This window comes from Oenanthe melanoleuca, chromosome 13 (genome assembly GCF_029582105.1).
Source record: "Oenanthe melanoleuca isolate GR-GAL-2019-014 chromosome 13, OMel1.0, whole genome shotgun sequence".
Classification (NCBI taxonomy): Eukaryota; Metazoa; Chordata; class Aves; order Passeriformes; family Muscicapidae; genus Oenanthe; species Oenanthe melanoleuca.
This window is the reverse complement of record NC_079347.1, coordinates 7,480,865-7,504,254: the sequence shown is the minus strand read 5'-3', so window position 1 is coordinate 7,504,254 and position 23,390 is coordinate 7,480,865. Positions and strand designations below refer to the sequence as shown.

The 23,390-nt window shown below is 43.9% G+C and overlaps 1 protein-coding gene across 1 annotated transcript; it reads right to left on the bottom strand.

The window, feature by feature from the left end:
* Positions 1 to 726: 726 nt before the first annotated feature.
* Positions 727 to 22,883, bottom strand: LOC130258933 (uncharacterized). Its single transcript, XM_056502683.1, has 16 exons — positions 22,626 to 22,883; positions 20,849 to 21,193; positions 20,212 to 20,262; positions 18,173 to 18,252; positions 17,869 to 17,916; positions 17,071 to 17,185; positions 16,792 to 16,831; positions 16,330 to 16,421; positions 12,030 to 12,128; positions 8,140 to 8,484; positions 5,995 to 6,336; positions 5,238 to 5,318; positions 3,236 to 3,300; positions 2,578 to 2,659; positions 2,099 to 2,129; positions 727 to 1,362 (listed from the first exon to the last, which is right to left on the bottom strand). Exons 1-16 carry the CDS (start codon positions 22,672 to 22,674, stop codon positions 1,290 to 1,292), a joined length of 1,938 nt encoding a protein of 645 aa, XP_056358658.1. The 5' UTR covers positions 22,675 to 22,883; the 3' UTR covers positions 727 to 1,289.
* Positions 22,884 to 23,390: the final 507 nt, after the last annotated feature.

Here is a 23,390-nt window from a genome sequence, read left to right as displayed (position 1 = left end):
GAGTGGCAGATCCTGTGCTGTGTGTAGGGGGGTGACAGCCACAGCTGGGAGTGGGACAGGCACAGGTGTCACTGAGCAAACCCAGCCTGGGAGCTCACAGGGCATGTCCTGTGTCTGGGGACCCTCGTGTGACCCCAGCACCACCAGAGTGGGGTGCAGGCAGGGCTCTGAGACCCCAAAGAGAGCCAGGCTGCCCTGGCTGCCCAGCCCAGGGGCTGTGAGAGGATGCTGAGCTCAGCAGTGTCAGCACAGCCCTGAGCACAGGAGAGGAAATCCAGAGCTGCCAGACCCTGCTGGCTCCTGAGCCAAAGCTGTTCCCACAGTGTGCTCTTACTTGAGGCTGTCACTGCCCAAGGTGCCAAGGCTGGTGAGCTCCAGGCAGTGCAGAGAACAAACCCTGCACTGGGATCTTCTCCCCAAGTCCCTGCAGCACAATGGGGGAGGACCCAGGGCACTGCACAGAAGCTCTGCAGGGTATCCCACCATGATCCCCCAGCCTCCAGGGACAATCCCCCTCCCTTAAAGGATTTACAAATGAGTGGGATGGGGGGCTGTGGGGCCAGGGTAGGGAAATTTCCCTCCAGGTTGGTCTTCTGGGCATTTTCCCACCTCTGGAAATGCTGCAGCATTTCTCTGGAGAGTTGAGACAGAACACCAGCTATTTCCACACCTGGGAAATAACTAACTCCTGTTGAAATGCCTTAGGAGGTGGCATAAAAAGTCCAATTGCCAGCAACAAATTACAAAGTTTATTAACATTATTTTCCAAGGGTTATTCCATCATGCTGAATCACAGGCAGTAGTGATACCCCTTAAGTAATCTGCAGTTGTGATTTAAACTCACAGCATTCTTGTTGCTTGATTTTTCTGTTGATTACATAAAAGCATTAAAGACTGTGTTTTATGATTCCTTTTCTTTCTTTATGGCAATTTGAAGATAGGCAGCCTTCCATGTGATCACTTCTGTTCCTTGCAGTACATGTTGTACTCAAGGAAGAGCATTAGTAAAAATGGAGAAAAACAAATTCAATTGTGCAACATGGTGCTAGTAAGATGCCAGAACATCCCTGAATAATGCATAAAGCCCCTTCTCAAATAAGCTTCTTTATGCAATGAGTTTTAAGGGTGATGTGGGAAAATTTGCACAAAGATTTTAAATTTTCATAGATGAAGATTTGGCCTTTGTTTTATACCCACTGATATTTTGAGGGCTCACAAGTATCTCTCAGTGCAGCATGGAACAGGCCCTTTTTATTTCCCATGGCATCTGCAGATGATGTAGGAGCTCTTCACAGGGAAAAAATGTTGTTTTCTCCCTCAGCACCACTGAAAACTTTTTCAGTCTCTTCTGGTGGTCCAACACTGCAGTGAGAAGCACAGATCACTATGGATGGTGCAAAAGGACATTGCTGCTTCACAGCATTCTTTTTTATTTGCAACATCAGCAAATTCCTACAGAAATAGAAACCTGAAGCTACAGAGTCCAATGACTGCAATGAAGAAACTCCTACTTTTTACACCAGGGAGTTAATTTACCTGGCTTGCATTCTTCTCATGGATAGGAAAGGGTTGTTTTTGCCCTGTAATGGCAGCTGAAGGGTAACCACCATGGGATTCAGAAAAGAGTATTTCCCCAGTCCCTGTCTCCCAGGCAGAGCAAGCACTGAAGGACCAGCTACCACTGAAAAATGATTGCCTTTGGAAAAGGGGTGATACCTCACTGGACTCCCCTGAATTATTTTTTTCAAGATAAGCCAGAAGATCTGAGCTTATCAATTACATTCACACAAGGTATCATGTCCTGGTACTCAATAAAAATAAAAGCAGATGAAGCACTTCCTTAAGCTGTAGTCACTACACTGCAGTAACAGTTCTTAATTTCTCCATTGCTCTGGGTTTCTGTTCCTACAGGGAAGCAGCATCCAGGAGCCACTATTGAATCTCTAGAGTGAAGTTACCTGAAGTTCCCTCCTAATACAACTTTGGTTATCAGCACCACAAGCCAATAGTGCACCCATTACAATCAGGGGCCAATACCTTCCTGTCTCTAAGAAAAATTACACTGGATCTTTTAATAGGAAATTACAAAATGGATTACCTTTTTACTATAAACTTCTTTGCCTGTTTACCTGGAAGCAAAATAATATTAATGTTACAATGGCAAAATGAAATCTATAATTCTAATGTATCTGTCAAACGAGCTCAGAAACAATGACAGCAAATTGCAAAATTTCTGTGGGCTAAGCAGGAAAGAAAGGATCCCATCCTGATTTCAGTTCACCAGTGTCTTTTGGGAGCATTTCCAGGAAATTATGGGGCCACTTAAATATAATGAGAGAGCCAGCAGGATGAGCCAGCCCTGCCCAAGTGAGGGGACAGGTTCTCTGCCTCCTGCTCCATCCCCACCAACCCATCCTCCCTGGCCCCCTGATGGTGCCACAGCCCTGGAGTAAGGACAGCAACTCCCACAGAATGAACACAGCTCTGGCACCATGGCAGAGCTCCCAGAACAACAGGGATTGAGGAGAGCATGTCCCTCAGGCCAGCAGTAGAATCATTCAGCTTCAGGGTACTCACGTTTCCAAACCAAGGAGACCAGCAGCAGGAAAAGGATGGACCCCACTGTGACACAGGCAACGAGAATGACAGAGGTGGGAAACTGCAAGGGAGAAGAGAGAGACTGAAAAGGCTTTGGGAGCACATTTCCTTCAGAGCTGTTTGCACAGGAGGGCTGCAGGGGGCTCAGAGCACTGGGCTGCAGTTTGCAATGCTGTTCTGGGCTTGCCTCTACAATGTGCTGAGAATACACAAGAAGCTGATCATGAAAAAAAACATGAATTACCCATTCAGTATTTAATAAACCTTATTCTGAAATACTGAAACCAGATTCATCCCATTTAACATGAAGTTCTCAGGAAGATGTGCAAAGTAGGAGTTCAGTGACCCCCATCCTTCTCTCAGGGACAGGGAGGTGTAACACCCTCCCAACCTCCCTCTTGCCTGGTCCCCTCTCTCACAGGGATGCCAGGAGATGAGTTTTTTCTGAAGTGTCCAAGTCAGATAGAATGCTCAGGCTTTGGCTCTATCCACTGAGAAGAGGAACTGGTGGTTCCTGAGCTTCTGAATAAAAGCTCAAGCCACTGTTTGCAAAAGCTGTCCCTGTACTATGAATACACTGAAAATCACCAGCATGTCCTGCTGTCCTGATTTCTACTCAAACACTCTTGAAACTTACAGAAAGTGTTACCTTATCTCCTCCTTCATGTCTCCCAGCACTGCCATCTGAATTTGCTGAAACCTCTGAAAATGAAAGAGATTGAGATTCTTACTGGCAGCTGAAGGAGTGAGGGCTGCAGAGGCTGTCACTGCTCAGTCAAGGAGTAATGAACTCTCAGGGAATGAGAAGGGCAAAAGCACCTTGCAGCCAAAAGAGAAGGACCAGTTTCCACCACAAATGGTAGCTGAGGAAACCATGGGAAACCTCAGCCTTCATCAAGAAAGAGGAAAACCCAGAGAGAGCTTCACTATCTCAACTTTCTCCAAGTCCCATCCAACTTGTCCTTGGACACTTCCAGAGATGGGACAGACACAGCTTGTCTGGGCAACCTGTGCCAGGGCCTCACTACCCTCATAAAGAAGCATTTTTTTCATAATATCCAATCTAAACATCCCCTTTGTCAGTTTGAAGCCATTCCCCCTTGTCCTGTCACTCCATATTTTTGTAGTGTCTCTCCAATATATAATTCCATTGCTATTTTTCTTTTCTTTAAACCTTCCAAAATATGTTATCCCATTAATAACCTAATCTGCCCCAAATATCTCAGTTCTGACCTGTGTTGATGTGTCTCCACATCTCACATGCTTGTATTTAATCAAAGACATGGACAGGGCTTAGGTAGCTCATGCCAATTTAAGAAGAAATTTGCACAGGAGTAGAAAAGAGATTATGACTAATAAGCATTCAGCTAAACAAATGCAAGTAATAAAACCCTAAGAAATATTAAAAATCCCATGGATGTGTGAACATTGCATTTTGTCATATGCCTGTTTGCACTCTCTCAGAGATGTACTTCAGAGCTAGCCCAAATCCACAAGAAATGCAAATTTAACAGTGACAATGCAGGTCCAGCAAGTCAAAGTTAAATTTTATGGCAACATGTGCAGCCTGTCTGATGGGACCAACTACTGCTGCTCACTTGGACACTTGAAAGAGCAAGGATATTTCTGGGGTCTGAGGTATGGCAGGGCTGTAGCTGGGGGAAAGCAAGTGAAAAAAGAGAACTGAAACCAGAGCCTGGGCAGCAGGAACCATCCACCCCAGGGAACCCAACCTGTCTGCCAAAAATCCTGCTTGGAGATGGAGAGCTCTCAGCCCTGGGTTCCTCCCTGCTGTTCTAACATCAATATAAAGTTCAGCAACAAATCAGCCTTCCCTTACCTTACAGCAAGGGTGCATCTAGTGCATTATTTCACAGAGTGAAAGGGGCCAGGATAAGAACTGGGCTTGCCATGGCTCTCAGCAGACACCAGCCAGTTGTGCTGCACATTTTCTCACCTTGTGACAGTTTGACAGGAGGGTTTGCACGGGTGGGAGTGGCTCACACCCATCTTCTGCTGGTACTGCTCTTGTGGGGGCTCCTTCCAGCTCACTGTCACAATTCAAGCTGCCCCAAGAATCCTGGAGCTAAGACCCTTTATAAATCTTATTTACAATGACAAAGTACAGGCATTTTCCATCACCCCAGGAGGGTGACAAGTGAGACTGGAGTGAGAAACCCTCACAAATGTTCAAGAGATCAGTTTTGTCCTCTCTGTGAGCCCTCTCCAGGGGCATTGAGATACACTCTGCTCTAACACTTTAAGTCTGTCAAAAGAAGACCTGCAAAAACTAAAATACTGTGGGTTCAAAAATTAAGAGATTCTTGCCTCTTACTGGAACTAAAAGGCCCAATACAACATTTCATCCTTGAATTATAGCATTAAGTTTTCTGCTGAGGGCACAACACTTGGGAAAGATTTAAAATGGAAATCTCAATGAACTCATAGTGATGACAAATCAGATATCTGAGAATTCTGCCACGTTGGAAAGTTCAGTTTTTGACTCCTCTCAGACCCAAGATACCTGACAGTCATGAGTTATTCAAAATCAACTTCCTTTGGAGGTATAAAAACATGTTTTTCTCAGCTGTTGTTACATTCTGATTTCAAACAATGCAATTGTTTGCTATCCTACTCACCCATGACTGACATCTCTTCTACCATGCCAGAGGTGGTGGTTTCCTCTGCAGCTGGAACAGTACCTGGGAATTCAGTAGCCACTGAAACAAGTAAAAAGTAATGTTTATAAAGACCCTAATTAGGAAGGTCTTCACCTGGCATTCAAATTTGTGCAGACATCAATCTGTGGAAATGAAGTCAGTAATGTGGATAAAGTAGCAACCTACAAATGGTTTGATAGCAGGTCAATCTTATCACTAGTAACAGCAGCAGCCTTCATATGAGATGAGAGTGTAAATACTCAATTTTAAACATGTTTTGAATGCTCACTATTTCTCAAGCAGAACACACTATAAACTAAACTTTTCACCAGGAAATTTCAATTGCCTTTCCCAAATCAAGCAAAAATTAGTCCACAGTTAAGTGAATCTCTCTTATTCCACCTCAGGTGCTGGGCTTCACATTTATGTCTGCTGTACTTCATGAGGTTTCTGCCACATTATTTCTCCATGTCAAAGCTCCTCTGCAGGAAGCCTGATTCTCTACTGCCTTGGCTGATCACCACAATTTATCATTATCTACATCTGACCTGTGTTTGCCTAAACCCCCTGAAACACACCCATAGGCATCTCAGAGAGAACTTCCCAGATATAAATATAAGTAAATATATATATATCCCAGATATAAATATAAGTATTTGGAAAGTGTCTGTGATGCCAGCCAGCTAACACAAACCATCTCTGCTACACAGAAAAAGGAAAGGGTTGTGCTGGTTACCCTCTGTACTTCCAGGGAGAGTGGAGCAGAACATGAAACCTTCAGTTGTCACATCAGCTGCTTGGGAAGTAGTTGGAGAATCTGGGGGAGCACTCGTTTCCACCACAGTTACAGGAAAAATATAATTCTCTGTTGTTGGGGGAGCAGAGGTGTCCCCCGTGGTCACTGCTGGAAACTCAGGGGCTGTGGTTTCTGGAGGAAGGGTTGTCAGCAGGACTGCAGTCTCTGCTGCTGGCTGCACATCAGAGGTTGCTTGAGGAGCAAAAGTTGTTTCTGTAAAATGTTCAGAGAAAGCAGGAGCATTTCTCGTGGTGGTGGTGATGGTTGTGGTCACTGGAGGGGCTGCATGGAAAAAACACAGCCAAGGGAAAAGGCAGGTCAGAGCATTCACTACCAACCTGACAGAAGCCAGTGCAGAAATGAATAAAAATTATCTGGTTGCTAAAACACTGAAAATGAAGGTGGGAGAGTTACTATTCAGAAAGATATTTTAATCAGTCAGTGAAATTCACAGATTTATAGATTTGCTTTTCTTTTAAGAGTCTCAAACACTCCCACCTTAACCCTTCTGTAGAAATGGAAGGTCCAGAACCTTGTGTGGTAAAACCCCAAAGCTTGAAAACTTTGTTATTTTGCTTTTTTGACATCCTCACAAAAATACAATAAATCAAACAGCTTGGTTTTCCAGCTACAATCTTCTTGCTAATCTTTGCAACTGTTTTTTGGTTTTTTTCATGGACTGCTGCCCTCAGCCTCAGGGGCAGACAAGCAATTGCAGCATTTTTCACCCTCTCTCCTGTTGTATTGCTTAAAACAAACAAATGTGCTGTGAACATCAATTGCACTCTGTAAAAGCCAGGAAAAAATATATTTCTGCTTTGTGGAGGGTGGATATAATCTCTTTTTTTTTTTTTTTTTTTTTCTGTGCAAGACTTTGCTTTATCCTCCAGCTCAGAAAAATATTAGGAAGGGGAAGAAGCTCTTCAAGACTCTGAGACAAAATTTCCAAAGAAGTGGATGCTGAGCACCCACCCTTAAGTGGAAGGAAGCACCCTCAAGGGTGGGTCATCCTAATGTGTCTCCTTATGACATGAATGATACAAAAGTCTTTTCTGTGTTGGGGTGCACCCTAAATGAAAAACTGAACTTCATTCCAAGGGCTCTTCAAATTATAGATCCCTTTTTAATTCCATCATCTTTTAAAAAGTCAAGCAGAGCTGCACAATGAGAAATTAAATGTTCATTTGAAAGGCAACAAAAGGGTAAAATTTAGGGTTTTTTTTTAATCTAAACTGCACATTGGCTGTGAATCAAACTGGCAACTGCCTGCAGATCTCCCTTGAAAAATACATAATTTGGGAGAAAAAAAACACCTTTGGCCAAAACAAACAAAAAAGGTGAGTGTAGACCCCAGTTTTCATTACCCAAATTTTCAGTGCCCCAGTTTTCAGTACCCAAATTTTCAGTGTGCTAGTTTTCAGTGCCCAAATTTTCAGTACCAAAATTTTCACTGCCTCAATTTTCAGTGCCCAAATTTTCAGTACCAAAATTTTCATTGGCTCAATTTTCAGTGCCCCAATTTTCAATGCCCCCAGTTTTCAGTACCCCAATTTTCACTGCCCCAGTTCTCAGTGTCCTACTTTTCAATACCCCACTTTTCAGTACCCCAGTTTTCAGTGCCCCCATTTTCAGTACCCAAATTTTCAGTGTGCTAATTTTCAGTGCCCAAATTTTCAGTACCAAAATTTTCACTGCCCCAGTTTTCAGTGCCCAGATTTTCAGCACCAAAATTTTCACTGCCTCAATTTTCATTGCCCAAATTTTCAGTACCAAAATTTTCATTGGCTCAATTTTCAGTGCCCCAATTTTCAATGCCCCCAGTTTTCAGTACCCCAATTTTCACTGCCCCAGTTTTCAGTGTCCCACTTTTCAGTACCCCCAGTTTTCACTGCCCCAATTTTCAATGCCCCAGTTTTCAGTGCCCCAATTTTCAGTACCCCAATTTTCAATGCCCCAGTTTCCAGTACCCCAATTTTCAGTACCCCCAGTTTTCAGTACCTCAATTTTCAGTGCCCCAATTTTCAGTACCCCAGTTCCCAGTGCCCTTCAGTGGTTTGTCCCTGCTGGCTGTGTCCCCAGACCCACCTGTGGCCACCTCCAGCCAGATGTTGCGCTTGATGTCGTTGAAGGGGCCGGGGATCTCCACGCGGCAGCAGTACACGCCCGCATCCTCCGCCTGCAGCGCCCCGATGGTGAGGGACACGTCCCCAAAGGACACGTGGCTCTGCAGCCTGTACCTCGGAGATGCTCTGAAGGTCACCTTGCTGCCGGTGGTGTGCAGGATTTTGTTGGAGCACTTGGAGTTGGGGCAGGAGCCCCTGCCCCAGCACATGTCGGCGACGTCCCTGCGCCGCGTCACGCGGTAGGAGCAGGGCAGGGTCACAGCCTGGCCTGCTGTGCCTCTGACCATGGCTTCAGACACCGTGGGTGCTGCCAGGGGACAACCAGGAACACTTCAGGGGACTCCTTGTGGTTTAGTTAGCTAGAAAAATCAACTAAAAACTAAAACAAGCTTTTTTTTACTCTTTACGATAGACAACATTGTTTGTGTGAAGAACGGGGAGAATAAGTGCAGTTTTTGATAACACACTCCGTAATTTTTTTCTTTTTTTTTGTTTATTTTTGGAAGCAGTTTTATGTGGACACAGCTGGAGGCCTAGGAAAATTTCAGCCAGGCCTTCTCCCAGGTTCTGAGCTGTTTCAGCTCTAGCTCAGATTCTCTCCCAGGCTGTGAAACTTTCCCAGCTCTGGCCAGGATTCCTTCCCAGGATGATATCTCTCTTACAGATAGAAAGGAATTAATAACATAGATTAGCACCTGGTGTTGACTGTGGGACAGTGATGTATGTGACATGGGATGTTTTCTCCTGTCACCCAATAAACTGCTGTCCTGTCTTAGATTCACAAACCATCCTATAAATATGGGTTGAGTTTTCAATAAAGTGCTTCTTTGCCCAAGAAGAAGTGTGTTGCTATTATTCCCTGTTCCTAGCTTGATAGTGACAGTTTTAAAGTTGTAAAATTTAACACAGTGAACAAACAAGGTGTGGATAAACCCTCCTGCTGATCCCCCAACTTCTCCTGTGGCAGCTCCTGCCCCGAGCCCTGCAGGAACAGCCAGGAGCTCTCAGGCTTTGCTCCTTGCTCTGCTCCTGGCCAGCTGCTGCAGGGAGGCTCATAAAATGCATAAAAAGCTGGGGTCTGTCATTGGCAGCCCAAGCACAAAACTGGACCTCTGCAAGTGGAATTTGAGAACTCTGCTCCCATCCCACCTCTTCTCCTGGGAGGCTGTTTGAAAGTTGTTCAGAACCCTGTTGTGAAAGACATCTGGTTTTCTCAGCCCACCATCACCTCCTTTGAAAAGAAAATGCTGTCACAGTTGCCTTTCACTGACAGTCTCAAAAGCAGGGTCCAAAATACCTATTCATGTGTGAAATTAGGGCCTAATTAAGCTGGCAGAGCAGTGGGATCTGTCTGTAGGAACCTGTTCTCAGAAAGTGCACTGAGCAAGCCTTGCCAACTAATCCCACTTACCTTGTGGAACTCTGTCTACACAGAAACTTTAGTTGTTGGTGTCATACTGATGTTAAAAAGAGTACACACACACTTTCCTTGTCCTCTTACTCCTAAGACCAGCTTAGGTTGGTGTTTACAGCCAATGCCCACCCTGGCATCTGGTTTGAATCTTTCTATATATTATTCCCTCTTAACTGTTTATAACATTTCCAAGTTGCCCTAAAACAGATTTCTTCTTCACAAAAGGCACTATACAAAAAAGGTTCCCAGACAGGAACAAATCTTTCCTGGTTTACATTCACCTAGTCTGTGTCAGCCCTCCTATCTTTCTTTTGTCCCCACGTTGTCATGTACACACTGTGGGGCAGGAACTGAGGGGCTTGGGGAGCAAGCAGACCTGTCCTCCAGCCCTGCAGAGCTGATGTCTCATGGCCAGCTTGCTCACCCCAAACAGGACTTGCTGCTGCTGCTATTATCACCAGCTTCAGCCCTGGTTTGCCAAACATTTCTATTTTGCCAGCTGTTTGAATGCCTTTCCTTTTTGGCATGACTCCCAGATAGCAAACAGATGCTTCCAACTGTGTCCATGTCTCTTTTGTTTTCTCTTTAATGGACTGTTCCTTAGGTGAGGCTTCAGCCTGTGGCAGGCTGCCTCAGGACTTGTTATTGGGATGACATTTCAGGAGCATTATTGCTTATCCCACTGGCAAAAGAAGCCAACCCATTCAGGTTTCCACAGCTCCAAATGCTGAAAGAATAGAGGCAGACAAAACAACAGGCAATATGGCCTGAAGGGCAGGAGCTTCTGCAGTGAAATGAAGGCAGGATATGCCAGAAACTGAATTCCTGAACAGTGGGTAAGGCTTTGCAAGGTGGTGGCTTTGGCTCCTGGAAAGGGAAAGCTCATTTGTCTTGAAACAGCAAAACAGAGAAAACAGCCTCTATGAAGACAGAACAAGACATGCATGAAGGCATTTATGTGGGAGCAAGGGGTAGTCATGAGCAGGTTAACACTTGTTTTCAAGTCACCCCAATAAAGATGTGTGCAAAACCAGCTAAAGCTGTTGCTGGAATTCAGGTCACTGCTTCTTGAGGAGAAAGGGGCTCATCTTCTGCTATTTCAGCCCAGTTCTGCACAGCACAAAAGCAGCCTTGTAAAAGAACCTTATTACAAATGAAAATTTGCCTGCTCTTCTCTTTGAGAGAAGCAGACCCCTGAACTTAGTCAATAAATAAGTAAATAATTTAAGAGAAAAAGAGGAAGCTCATGAGGCATCAGAGTGTCTTCAGTGCCATTTCCCTCTAGTACTCCTGCTAGAAAGTTACAGGTTTTGCAGTTTCAAATCCTTTTTCAATGTATGTGAAGTTAATGCTGCCAACATCTGCTGCACTGCAGGCTGGTGAGGAGAGCTTCAATCCTGCACAGCCTGGATTCAACAGCATGAACCTCTGCAACCAATAAATAACTTACTTCTCAGATGAAGCCTCTTCTGCAGACTCATTTTCCAAAGGAAAAATTAAATAGGAGGGAATGGACATGTCTTTGAAATTTAGAGCTTCCTGAGACCCTGCCCTTACTGGGAAGGGATCCTGCCCTTCTCCTTGGCACTGATCTTCCAGATTTGACCCAAGGCTCTGCTTGGGTGTTCCCACTGAAATCTGTGAGCTTTGCCACTCAAAGTCCTTCATCAATGAGAAAGAAATGGACTCCAGATGTTTAATATCCCATCCAAAATAGAAAGGGGTATTCATAATTGGTCAGATCATACAGGCATACTCATATTTGTGAACAGTGTCTCTCAAACCCACCCTCAGGGGCAGTTGGCACCAAGCAGGAATTCCAATAGCTGCTCTTGAGCTGTCTGCTCTCCCACAAACTGATCATTGGATGGACAAAAACATTCATCCTCCAGCCAAAACAGATGTTTGATAAGAGTTGATTTTCCCTTGATCCATTCTTGGAATAATTTTCCTACTTTGCAGAAGATATTTGGAATCTTTGCCCTATCAATCTCTTTTTTTTTTTTTTTTTTTTTTTTACTTACTGGAGTTTCTTTACTGATGAGATTGCAGAGGATATGACTGATAAACAGAAAATAAGCAACAACTGGCTGTTGAACCTCAAGAGAGCACAATCTCAACACAGAGCTGAGTTAAAGAGCAGGTAACAAAAGGCATTATCAACCTTCAGGAGCTCTGCAAGGGAAGAGAACAAGGGAACATAGAGGAAACTGCACGCATTTCTAAAAGTGAAAAGGCCACAAACCCCAAGCTGTATTAACTCCGTAAATTAAGAAAATTTTTGAAGATCTTTTCCACTGTTTTGTTTTCACAAAACAAGTGCTACTGGTTTTCACTAAAAAAAAAGAAAAAAAAAAAAAGAAAAAAAAAAAAAAAAGAAAAAAAAAAAGAAAAAAAAGTTTACTGAGCAAGCACACGCAAAGCAGGTGAAGACTCACCTATAAAGATCTGTATCATCATGCAGTGAAACAGCACAAAATGAGACATTCTGGCTGGCAGAGACACCGGGGCAGCACTGGAAGAAGAGGAAACCAGATCTTATCCTTTCCTGAGGCGCTGAGTGAGACCCACTGAAGTCTCATTTCTCCATTTCCAGATTTTACATGCTGCAAGTGCTTCTGCCCTACACTTCCGGATGGGAACTGGCCCAGAGAGGATTCCTGCTGTGCCCAGCCCTGGTGCACTCAGAGCCCCGGGGCGCTGCTGGGACACACAGGACAGGGAGGACACGGGGACCTGCATGTGCCCAGGCTGGGAATGAACACCCTGTGAGGAGCAGCTGGGGGCTCCAGGAGGGAGAAAAGGGGCTGAGAGGAGCTCAGGGCTCTGTCCTGAGGAGGGGACATGGTTTGGGAAGTGCTGATCTGCCCTCCCTGGCATCCACTGGCAGGACACATGGGATGATTCCAAGCTCACCAGGGGGTTTTACTCTGGATTTGGGAAGTATTTAGTGAGAGGAAATTAACCCCTGGAACAGGCTGTCCTATTCTCCTTGTCTCTTCCAAAACACTCAGCATGGTACTATCACCAGAAATTTCAATATTCTATTTGATTTGCCATTCCCTGGATTACTTAAGGCCCTCTTCTGCTCCAGGGTCCTGAGTGGCAAGAACAAATTCTGTGCTTTTACAGCCCTCAACAGTTGACATAGTCTCCCCTCAGACTTTTCTTCACTTACATTTGCTTAATTTCCTTTATTTCCCCTGCTTCTGCCGTCTGCTTGAAGACCCCTCTCCTTCCCAGCTTTGTATTTTCTGTTTGCTAAGACAGCCATGGAGGAAGTTGTTACTAATGTTTTGTTGCCAAAACCACATCCTTCCCAAAAGAAATGCAACATCATCTTCAAGAAATACATTTCACTCCTTCTGACTCTTTTATTTCTTTCTGACCAATTGACAAATAAGTTCTCTGGAAGTTCTCTGCAACAGCTGAGTAATAAAGCAAAAGTAATTCAGGGCATGAAGGTCAGGAATGAAGAATTGCAGATAGACAAAATTCTGTGCAAATAAATGTAGCACAGTGCAAACTGAAGTGCAATTCCAAGTTCAAATGATAAAATGATGGGCTTTTAACCCAGCATTACACTTTTAGTAATGAGATTTTGGGCTTATCATGATAGTCAAGCCCATGAAAATATCACCCTTCTGCTTGCTCGCACTGAAAAAAGCAAATAAAATTTTAGCAGTAGAGGCAATGAGTGAAATACCTAATTTGCCATATTCTACCAGGTACAGTTCATACAATGGCACAGCCCCAGCTGCTCTGTGAACAGAACTAATGAAACCTGAGGCATTCAGTATCCTGGAGACTTTTTCCCAGCAATGATCATAATTTCTGCCATTGCTCACCTCCCAGCAGTGGCTGTGAGCTGATGCTCACAGTGCAAGGAGCAGCTGAACCTCACCTGGGGACAAACTTGGCTCATTATTCAGCTACAAATTGCCATGAAGCTTTTCCAGACAGGACTGGACAGCATGTCACAGGCAACAAGGAAAGGCACAGGAGGAAAACAGCATTTTATCAGCTTTGTTCTTTTAACAAGACTGGGCCAACAACAGCAGAGTGCACTGAAGGCCATCCAAAATCCAGGTGTGCTGGGAAGAACCACAAACACATGGGTCACTTTCTGCTTTTGTACTGCTATCTAGTGGCTTCTTGAAGGCAGAAAATGCAGAGGTGTCTCAAAAAAGAGAGTTTTCAGCTCATCAGCCTCATCAGCTCAATGCACTGCCAGACAATCCCCTGGTGGCTGAATGGGTTCCAAGTGCCACCTGCTTGTCTCAAGGGCTCATTTTGAAATGAGTGGATCCTGTTCCAACATCTACTGACACAAGTGCAGGTAATGAAAAGCCCAGGGAGCTTCTGCCTTTGTGGATGTGTGTATAACAGTGCATGCCCAAGGCAAAGTTCTTGCTCCACACAACCTTTGAAGAGATTGTTTATCAAATAGTTGCAGGGCAGAAAGATTTTGGTTGCTTCAAGATTTTGGTTATCAAATGCTCTAGAACTTGATTTTACCTTAAAATCTTGCTAATATAAGAATTAATCTGAATTAGTCTGAAATATTAACAGTAATTTTTAAAATCCTTATGGATAAGCATCTTTCATGATTAGGAGTCTTAAGGATAAGCCCACAAACTCCATAAGAGCATGAACAGTTGAAATCAGGGGATTTTGGAGATCCCACATGTCTAACTCTGACCCCAGTAGAGACTGATTACATAAAACTGTGGAAAGCAGAAATTGCTGAAGATATTTCCTGAGAGCCAGTTCAGAGACCAGATCAGACTTCCTCCAGCTCCTGCCACGGGCTGGAGCTGCAGCAGCAGCAAGCTCAGCCAGGCAGAAGGAAAGCAATGTCTGCAGCAGGGGCAGAGATTTGGGGTTAGCAATTGTTATTAATAGTCAATGCAAAAATACAGTCTGACAACAGCAGGTCATTTCTGGTTTCAGTACCTTCTCACACAAAGCTGCACATGATGTGAAGAAAGAAAGTGGCAGAGCTGGTTTTCATCACTTTTCCTGGCCTTAGGATCAGTGATCACCCAATATCTGTGCTCCCACTCTTCAGTCAGCCATGAATTCACCTTCAGCCCAGGAGAACAGAGATCACAAGTGAAAACAAAAAGAACCCCAGGGTCACCTGTCCCAGTTTGCTTTCCATTTATTCCTTGCTCAGCAGGACAAGCCTTTTCCTCCTCTGTGAGTCTGCAGGAGCACTGAAAGCACTGCCCTCCCCAGCCAGCCCAAGCCCTCCCATCTCCACCAGCTGGGACAAGGAGGGGTAAATTCTCCACGGACCCCAGCTCCCCCTAAAGCACAACCAGATCATAGCCACAAGTGTCTCAGCTCTTAACACAAATACTGACTGATTTTATTATTGTGCCTTCATGCCTCATTGCATTGTTGAAATAATTTTGGAGTTTAAAATTAACTCACTGGTACAAAGTTTGTGGTGCATCTGTGAGATTTTCCTGTCAGCAGTGTCTGTGTTGGGTAATTCCACACTGCTGCTTAGGATAAGCTTCAGGGCAAAATGGTTTGACCAATATTTGGTAAGAGTTGGTGTCTCTCCTGGCTGTGCTGCTTTTCTGCTCTTTGCCCAACCTCTGTTTAAAATGTGGTTTTAGAAACAATTGGGGACAATTATTCTTCCACTTAAAGATGATTTGGGTGTGTTGTGTCTCTTGCTCAGCAATTCACACTCACAGGACTGATTCCATTTATTTATTTATTGAAAGTAAAACAAAGTTTTGTTTAGCAGAGAATAAAAGATTAACTGAGGAGAGGCACTTGGCCACAGTTATTTCCCATTTATAAGGTAAAATCCATCAAAGACATTCAACATTCTTAGGAATTGTTTGATATCTAGAGACGTGTGAAGGCAACTTCCAGCCAATATTTTGTGCAATGTCTATGATTTCTCTGCAAGCTAAGAAAATAATTTAATTAACTTTACAAAGGCAGGGGGAAAGGTTGTTCAGATTTTTTAGAGACCTGGAAGTCAGACTTTCCACCCAAGGGCTTATCAGGGTAAAGATGTGCCCGAGGAGAAAGCCACAGAAAAACAGTGACGTACTTTGCCAAAAAACCTCACACTTAGTCATGATTCTCTGCACACAAGCCATGACTGATGTGTCCATTGACTACTGATGCTGTAGGCTTCAAGGATATCCCCTCAGGGTGAGCAGCCATGGCTCCTCCAGATTTAATTCCAGGTGGACAGGCTTTAGTACATTGCATTACGAGCTGTTACCAGGACAGCCCATACCTGATTTCAATGAAAATATAACTAAGGGTGTATTAAATTACTAATGCTACCAAGATTGGCCATGTGACATCTTTGTCCCACAGCTCTGAGATTGCTTCTGCCCTCTGATGGCACAGATTCCGTGGAGGGGAGCAGATAGAATCCACAGTGAACACAATTGTGCCCTTCTGGCACTTCCTCTTTTTTTTTCCAACAAGGAAGCGAGAATTTGCAGCAGATAATAAATATAATCACAACTTTCTTTAGGAAATGGAAAGTTCCACCAAGGCCAGTTTTGGTTTCTGTCTCTGGAGAAGGCTGATAAAGATTTTAATTAAAAGTGTAGCTTTTATTTGTTTTATTATTAGGATGTGAATAATGCTTCAGTAGTGCAGTCAGGTTCAGCTGCTGAGCAGAGGGAGCAGCCAACATTCTGCAAACTATTTAATGTCCCAGCAATGACAAAGGCAGCCATGCATCCAGTCCTTAGTGTATGATATAAACATTTTCCTCTGCATGATTCTCATCTTCCAGGGCACTATGGCTCCCCACACCTTGTGGCCTCCAAAATGCAACAAAGCTGCACAAAAGAATAAAAAATCATGATGTTAAACCAAAAACAGACAATAAAACCACAGACGAACAGCTCACTAAAAAATGTAAAATAGGCTTAAACATGTGATCATGACTGCTAATGAATCATCTTTCCACTTCTGAGAAAATTCACACCTGAGGTTAGCAAGCTCCCTAATGCTATGGACTGACAGTGACATTTATTTTTGCTTGTTAAGTAATGAAAAGTAGCAGGAGTTATTAGTTTATTTTTATAATATTTTCTATTAACTTGAGGTTAAAAAATAAAGCCAAAGTATGTGGTGGAATGGTCATCACAGACTTTTTTTTCTGCAACTTATTTGTCTTATTAGCAAAAGCAGGAACAGAAAACTTACCCTGCAGAACCACCCATCTTCTTTGTGTTGTAAAAATAGTCTAAGGACCATCCAGAATGAAAACAAATAAAGAAAAAAAAATAATCAATTTTTTTAAAACCATTAGAAGCAAGTAAAGTAGATAAACTCAAGTGTGAGAAACTAAATAAGGGAAGTTCAGAAATGTTTTCAGGAGAGGAAATTCCCATTGTGAGCAGCACAGGGGCCTCCAGGGACCTCAGCTCCCTGCCCTGCACCAGCCACAGCAATCCTTGAGTACTGCCCACGAGAAGTACTCACCTTTAGAGAGGAGCAGAGCCAAGATCAGGATGAGCAGCAGGGCTGCACAGGAGCCAATGCCAATGTACAGCCCCTGCTCAGGGTGCTGCTGGCTGGGAAGGGGCACAGACGTGTTCTGCCAAACACAGGCCAAGCAGCATTAGTGGAACTGGCAGTGAGAAGCCCTTGCAATACCCAAAGGCCTTCTGTGTGCTCTGCAGCTCTGCAGGAAAAGCACACCTGAGCCCAAAAGCCTAAACTGAGAAACAGGCCCAGTTTCAAGCAGAATCTCTGCAGCAATCATGTGAACTGTGCTGTTAGACACAGTCTTTGAGATTTTCACACCTGAAACTATGACAAATGCCATTTATCCAGGTTTAATAATATTTGGGGAAGTCTTTTAACGAGTAGGATGTCTCATGATGTGACACCCTCCCACCTGCAGCAGGGCTCAGCAGGACACACAGAGCTGCCTGATTGACCCCACTGCAGGGCTCAGCAGGACACACAGAGCTGCCTGATTGACCCCACTGCAGGGGAGAGCAGGGCTCAGCAGGACACACAGAGCTGCCTGATGGATCCCACTGCAGGGATGGGCAGGGCTCAGCAGGACACACAGAGCTGCCTGATGGATCCCACTGCAGGGGAGAGCAGGGCTCAGCAGGACACACAGAGCTGCCTGATGGATCCCACTGCAGGGATGGGCAGGGCTCAGCAGGACACACAGAGCTGCCTGACTGACCCCACTGCAGGGGAGAGCAGGGCACCCCTGTGCTCTCAGGTGGCACAAGTTCCACTCCTGCCCACGTCCTGCCATACCTGCAGGTCTGCAGTCACATCCAAGCAGTCTGAGCAGGGAGCAGAGGCCTGAAAGGAAATACAGATGTTGCTAAAGCTCTTCCTCCTCTAGAAGGAAGTACTTTATGCATGCTAAGCAGGGTTTTTTCTCCACTCTCTAATAATGAGCACATAAGCAGTCTTTATAACCACTAAACACACAGACTACAAAACAATATTCTGTTGCAATCAGACAAAAGCAGAGGAAGTGACCTGTAGGATGACCCAGAAACCTCCCAAGCCCATCCACTCTGTCTAGGTGTGCCACAGCAAGGTTGATGCTTACAGTCTGAGGAGCTTCTGAAGCAGAATCTGATGGCCAGGTCCTTGTGACAGCAAAGGAGGATTCACTGGTGCTGCCAGGAGCTGAGCAGAGGCAAGACAAACACATCACAGAGAGACCACATCACAGCACAGAGAACTGCTCTGCCTTGCAGAGAGGAATTTCTACTGCTGACTTGGGACCCTGAACCCTCCGTGAGTATCAGCAGTCTGGGCTCTGCATATCATAAGAGGTTGGTGTCTTCAGAGGGCAGCACAAAACTCTGAATATTGAAGTTTCTGCTGTCCTTTTCAGAGCTTTGAATTCTTTCTTGGAAATACTTGGCTCTTGCTATTATCTCAACACTGGGAAGGAGTTTCCAGTCGGTTCTGGAGCCAAGCAGCAGTGGCCATAGATCATAAACAGCTTGAGTTAACAGGGATCTTACAGCCCATATCATAGCAATCCCCTGCCATGGGCAGGGACACCTTCCACTAAACCAGGTTTCTCAATGCCCCATCCAACCTGGCCTGAAAGCAAAAAATGATGCACAAAGCAAACTGAGGTTCTCAGCTGAAAACTGATGAAGATTAGCTCAGGGCCTTGAAGCAGCACATGGTGCAGACTCACAGAAAGCAGGGGATGCTTTTAAAGCCCCTGGCAGCTATACAGTAAACAGACTGAACAGAATATGATATATTTGCATAAGGACCTGCAGCACATTTTGAGGTAATTCCCCAGAGCACAGCTGTTTGCAACATTTAAAATCAAAAGCTACAAATTTCTGTCTTATCTCTCATCATTCTCAGTTTCTCCACGTGTTGTAAGGTGACATGAAACCCTCCTGAAAACAAAATCTCCTGTTCACTCTGTGCCAATCCCAGCTTTTATGTTTTAGCTTTTATGTTTTAAATTGTTACCCTTATTCCAGAAACTTTATGTTGAAGGGGAGAGTATCATCAGCTTCCACTGGAGATTCTGGAGTATTTCTACATCAGAGGCACATGGCCACCTGCCTTTTCCAATCTCTCTCAGTGTGAACATGCACACACTACCTTGTGTTCTGAAAACTCCAAACACTGCTCCACCATCAGCTAAGGAAGAGGTCACAGGGATAAGAAAACCCCTCAGTTCTAAGATTGGAATTGATGCTATTTGCAACTAGAATAGAAACTGTCTGAGAAAGTTTTCACTTCTTCTTCCAAAAAGGAAATGCAACTCTTAGTTGCTTAGCTGGAAACAGCCAAGATAGAGGGAGAAATACAAATGGCATCCCTGACTCTTTTTTTTTTTTTTTTTTTTTTTTTCCTCAGAATCCAGAGAATAAGCCATTGCTACACCATGAGGTTTCTCTTATGTAGTTGAAATTAAAGCTGTCTTTTTCAGACTGGAAAAGATGCAGCTGAGTGGGTTCTTGATAGAAGTTTATCCTTTTGTAAGGGGCATGCAGAAAATGAGTGAGGAATAGCTGAGCACTGTCTCTTCCCCTGCAGTGAGGGACCTCACATTATTAAACATGGACAGAGGCTGTGGGCAGCTTCTGGGACACACTTTACCCCAGGGTGGAAGAATAATTTGGCACAGTATCACAAAATTAATGCCATTTTTCTACCATCCTCCTTAATAATCTGCTGCTGACTGCTAAGGGAGGCAGGAGCCTTAATTTGATGCTCTTCTGTGCTAGTCCAATAAAACAGTTCTGATTAGTTAGTGGGTACACCCAGCTCCTAAAAGTTGTGTTTTACTATTCATGGGATGCATTTCTAGAAGGTGAGGTGAGGTTTTATACCACAAAAATACCCAACAAACAAAAACAACAGTCAAATAAAAGCAAACCTTGCAGCACCACTAAAATATCTAATTAATTATCACACCTGGAAGCAGCTTCCTCCCAAGTATACATGTTTCTTCTGTATAATATCAAGCAGAATTTAAATCCAAGTTTTGATCTTTGGTAATGTTTATTAAATTTTAGCCAAGACATTTCTATTATCTATCATATTTTTTTTTCCTTCCTAAGATTGCCTATTTGCAATATGGCTTGTATATGCTATAAAAGTTACCTGAGGTCTGTTCAGAGGTGTAAGTGTGAGGACTTGCAGTAGTGATCCTTGCTGATGTTAAAAAATAAAACAAAATCAACACATAATTAACCTTATTGGGCATTTTTGTACTGAGAAAGAGACAGTGTTTCCATAATAAGAATTTGCTAGAAAAGCACAAGTACATTTTTTCAGCCACTTGTTCTATATAGAATCACAAGCAAGGTAAAAACTAAAAATCAAAGGAAGAATTTATAAAAAGCTTCTCTATACCAATTTTGCATCCTAGGGCTTTAATGTAGAATCAAGTAGGGAAAATCAAACACAGCTTTCAATGAAAAAGTGTAGCAATAAAACTTTGGATGAATACTTTATGCTGCCCTTTCTTTTAAATTGTTCAGTGTCTCTAGGAATGCTCCATGAAAGCATCATGTCCTTTTTTAATTCAGTGACTGCAGCAGGATAACAACATTGCCAAAGGCAGCTTAATTGAGGTAGCACTGACAGCAGATGTGCCAGCTCCTAAAGATCAGGAGATCCTCAAGATCCCCTTATTTATGGATGATTGCAGAAATCATTTCCACCACAAGCTTTGAAGTCCAGACCCAGGAGCAGATCCACCACATTGGTACTCACAGGAGCACTCCTCTGCACTCACCTTTTCTTATCACAACCTTGTGATTAATCAGCTGGTCGTTGAACAGCCCGGGGATCTCCACACGGCAGCAGTAGAGCCCCGAGTCTGCTTCCCTGGCGTTCACGATGGTCAGGGACACGTCCCCCCTCCACAGCTGCCCTTTCAGCTGGTACCGGCTGCTGTGCTGCTCTGTCACCCTCCAGCCATCGGTCCAGATAATGGGCTGGGAGCACTTGGAATTGGGGCACCTGTCCCGACCCCAGCACATGGATGTGATGTCGTTGCTGCTCTGGACATTGTAGTGGCAGGGCACAGTGACGTCCTGACCGACCTCTCCTACCACAGCTAATTCCGATACCGTGGAGCCTGGGGACAAAGAGACAAGCAGTTATTGAGCACAGGGCAAGTGGAAGCTTCCTGTGCATCTTGCATGTCCTGAAGCCTCCCATGTCTCAAAGAACACCAGGATTTGGTGATCAGATTTTGCACTAATGGATGTGTCCTGGCAGGAATGGTGCAGTGAGGGATAATGATCAGGCCAGGGACATGGTTCAGAGACAGAACATTTTCTGCAGCTTCTGGAGGCAGGAAATGAGGTGAAGAGACTCTGGGGCTTCTCTTGAGCCAGGTGCAGTCTCCTGGCTCTTAGCTTTTTTCTTTGTGTACATTTAACCCAAGTCACCACACAGGGGAACAGTAAGACATTGACGTACCCCAAAACCACTGTGGGAAACTCTTCCCTCCTTTCAATGAACTGAGCTGCAGGTTTCATCAGAATGATCACTGCTGAATGAATTTCCTTTTGCCTTAAGGCAGGTTTTGCCCATTCTTATTAGATGAAATTTTTCAGGGCTTTTCTGAGAAATAGCATATATATATATATACTATTTTTTTTCACTACCTTATTCTAAGTCTTACACAGTTTCTACTTTGTTTGCTTCCCCATAAATTTGTCACGTTTCCAGGAGGCTGTGCCACACTACTCAGGTGAAGACAGTGAGCCCTAACATCCAGTAGCCCTTTCATGACAGCAAAAAAGTTTTGCCCAGTCCAGCTCAGATATTTTCCTAACCTATTATATTTAAAAATAAACTCAGAGATTTTACCACAATAACACACTAGAAACAAGTCTCTGCAACCAACTTATTTAATATGAGAAGGAAGCTCAAAATTAAATTAATCATAAAATACTTTATAAAGAACTACACAAAATATCTGTAATATCCCTTTTCTTTCTACTGAATTTATCTTACCTCCAAGTTTTTAATATCTGCCTTTATTAGTACCACTTTGCAACCTGTTGTTTTCATTGCTGCAGCCCTTAACAATCTAAGACTTCTCTCCCAGGATTAAAAAAAAAAAAGGAAAAAATTGTCAATTTGTCCAAATAATATTTCATAGGGCTAAAATATACCAGAAGGCACAGTTGATATTTTCCATGTCTACCTAAAGACAAAGCTTGCCAAAGTGAAATTTCCTTGATTTACATCTCTAAAACAATTTAAAGTTCTCTGCTCAAATCATCATTATGTACAAAAGCCCACTAAGGATGAGCAGCCAGCCCAAGAAGCATCTTTAAAACCACCACACCCCCAGCACGTTTCTGTTTCCCCAAGGAGATTAGAACTCCACTGAGCCACTGTGATGAAGTCCTGTTCTAACACAGAGAACTGCAGCTCCTGCTGCTGTGTGGCCACTCTTCCAGCTGCAAGATAAAATTTCTCTTTGCTGCCCTCAGAATCCCTGATGCATGTTACCTCACCCACCCCCATCCAATTGTTCCTGCCCCCTTGGTTACCTGTGAACAGCACCAGGAGAACCCAGTTCAGGCAGGTGTAAGGCAACATTCTGGCTGAAGGTGCCAAAGCTTTTCCTCATTCAAGAAAAATTCTCTTCTTTGTGAGCTTCAGTGTTGGGCTGTCCTGCAGCACAGCCAAGTGCTGCTGGGGCAGGGAACAAATGCACTGAGCTCCTGCCCACAGGGCTTTGACTGAGAGGTGACAACACAGCACACAAATCTGCTTCTCGTTTTTTCCAGAGCTGTTTGATGACTGTAAGTGAAACTTGACAGCAGCACTGAGCTGACACGACTACCAGCTATCACTGCCCCAGACTGCTTCCCACACCTGCTTTAGCCACAGCAGTGTTTGGATAAAAGATTACATAATACGTAGCAGACTGTGGTAAGTGGAAAGGGCTTGGCCAAATAACAGATTTGGAGGAGGAACTAGTCAAGGTTCTCATCATAAGTTTCTGGTTCTAATATTTAGAAGCAACTCAGAGCATCTTCTGGCAAATTTTCTTTGGCAGCAATAATTTGGTAGTTTTGGAAAACTGTTACTCAGTTGAGCCTAATGGAGTGCCAGTCTTTTTTGATATTTAAAAATTCCGTATGTATCTGGGTTTTTGCAATATAACATAAAACATCCAGAATAGAGACTTGAAAAGTAGTGTGGAAACCATGACTCAAGGCTCACCCTAACAAAAGGCTGAAATACAGCTTCTGAGAAATGCTGCTCCCTGTGCCTGGATCACCACACTCTCCTCAAGGAGATCCTGTGTT

What these genes read in the sequence shown, in the direction of transcription:
- LOC130258933 (XM_056502683.1), bottom strand. Translation starts at nt 22,674, where the DNA reads ATGTTGCCTTACACCTGCCTGAACTGGGTTCTCCTGGTGCTGTTCACA. An exon ending in GGCTCTGCTCCTCTCTAAAG is followed by an intron (nt 16,832 to 17,070) that starts GTGAGTACTTCT and finishes GATGGTCCTTAG; the next exon opens with ACTATTTTTACAACACAAAG. An exon ending in TCTCCCTGGAAGTACAGAGG is followed by an intron (nt 5,319 to 5,994) that starts GTAACCAGCACA and finishes TACTTGTTTCAG; the next exon opens with TGGCTACTGAATTCCCAGGT.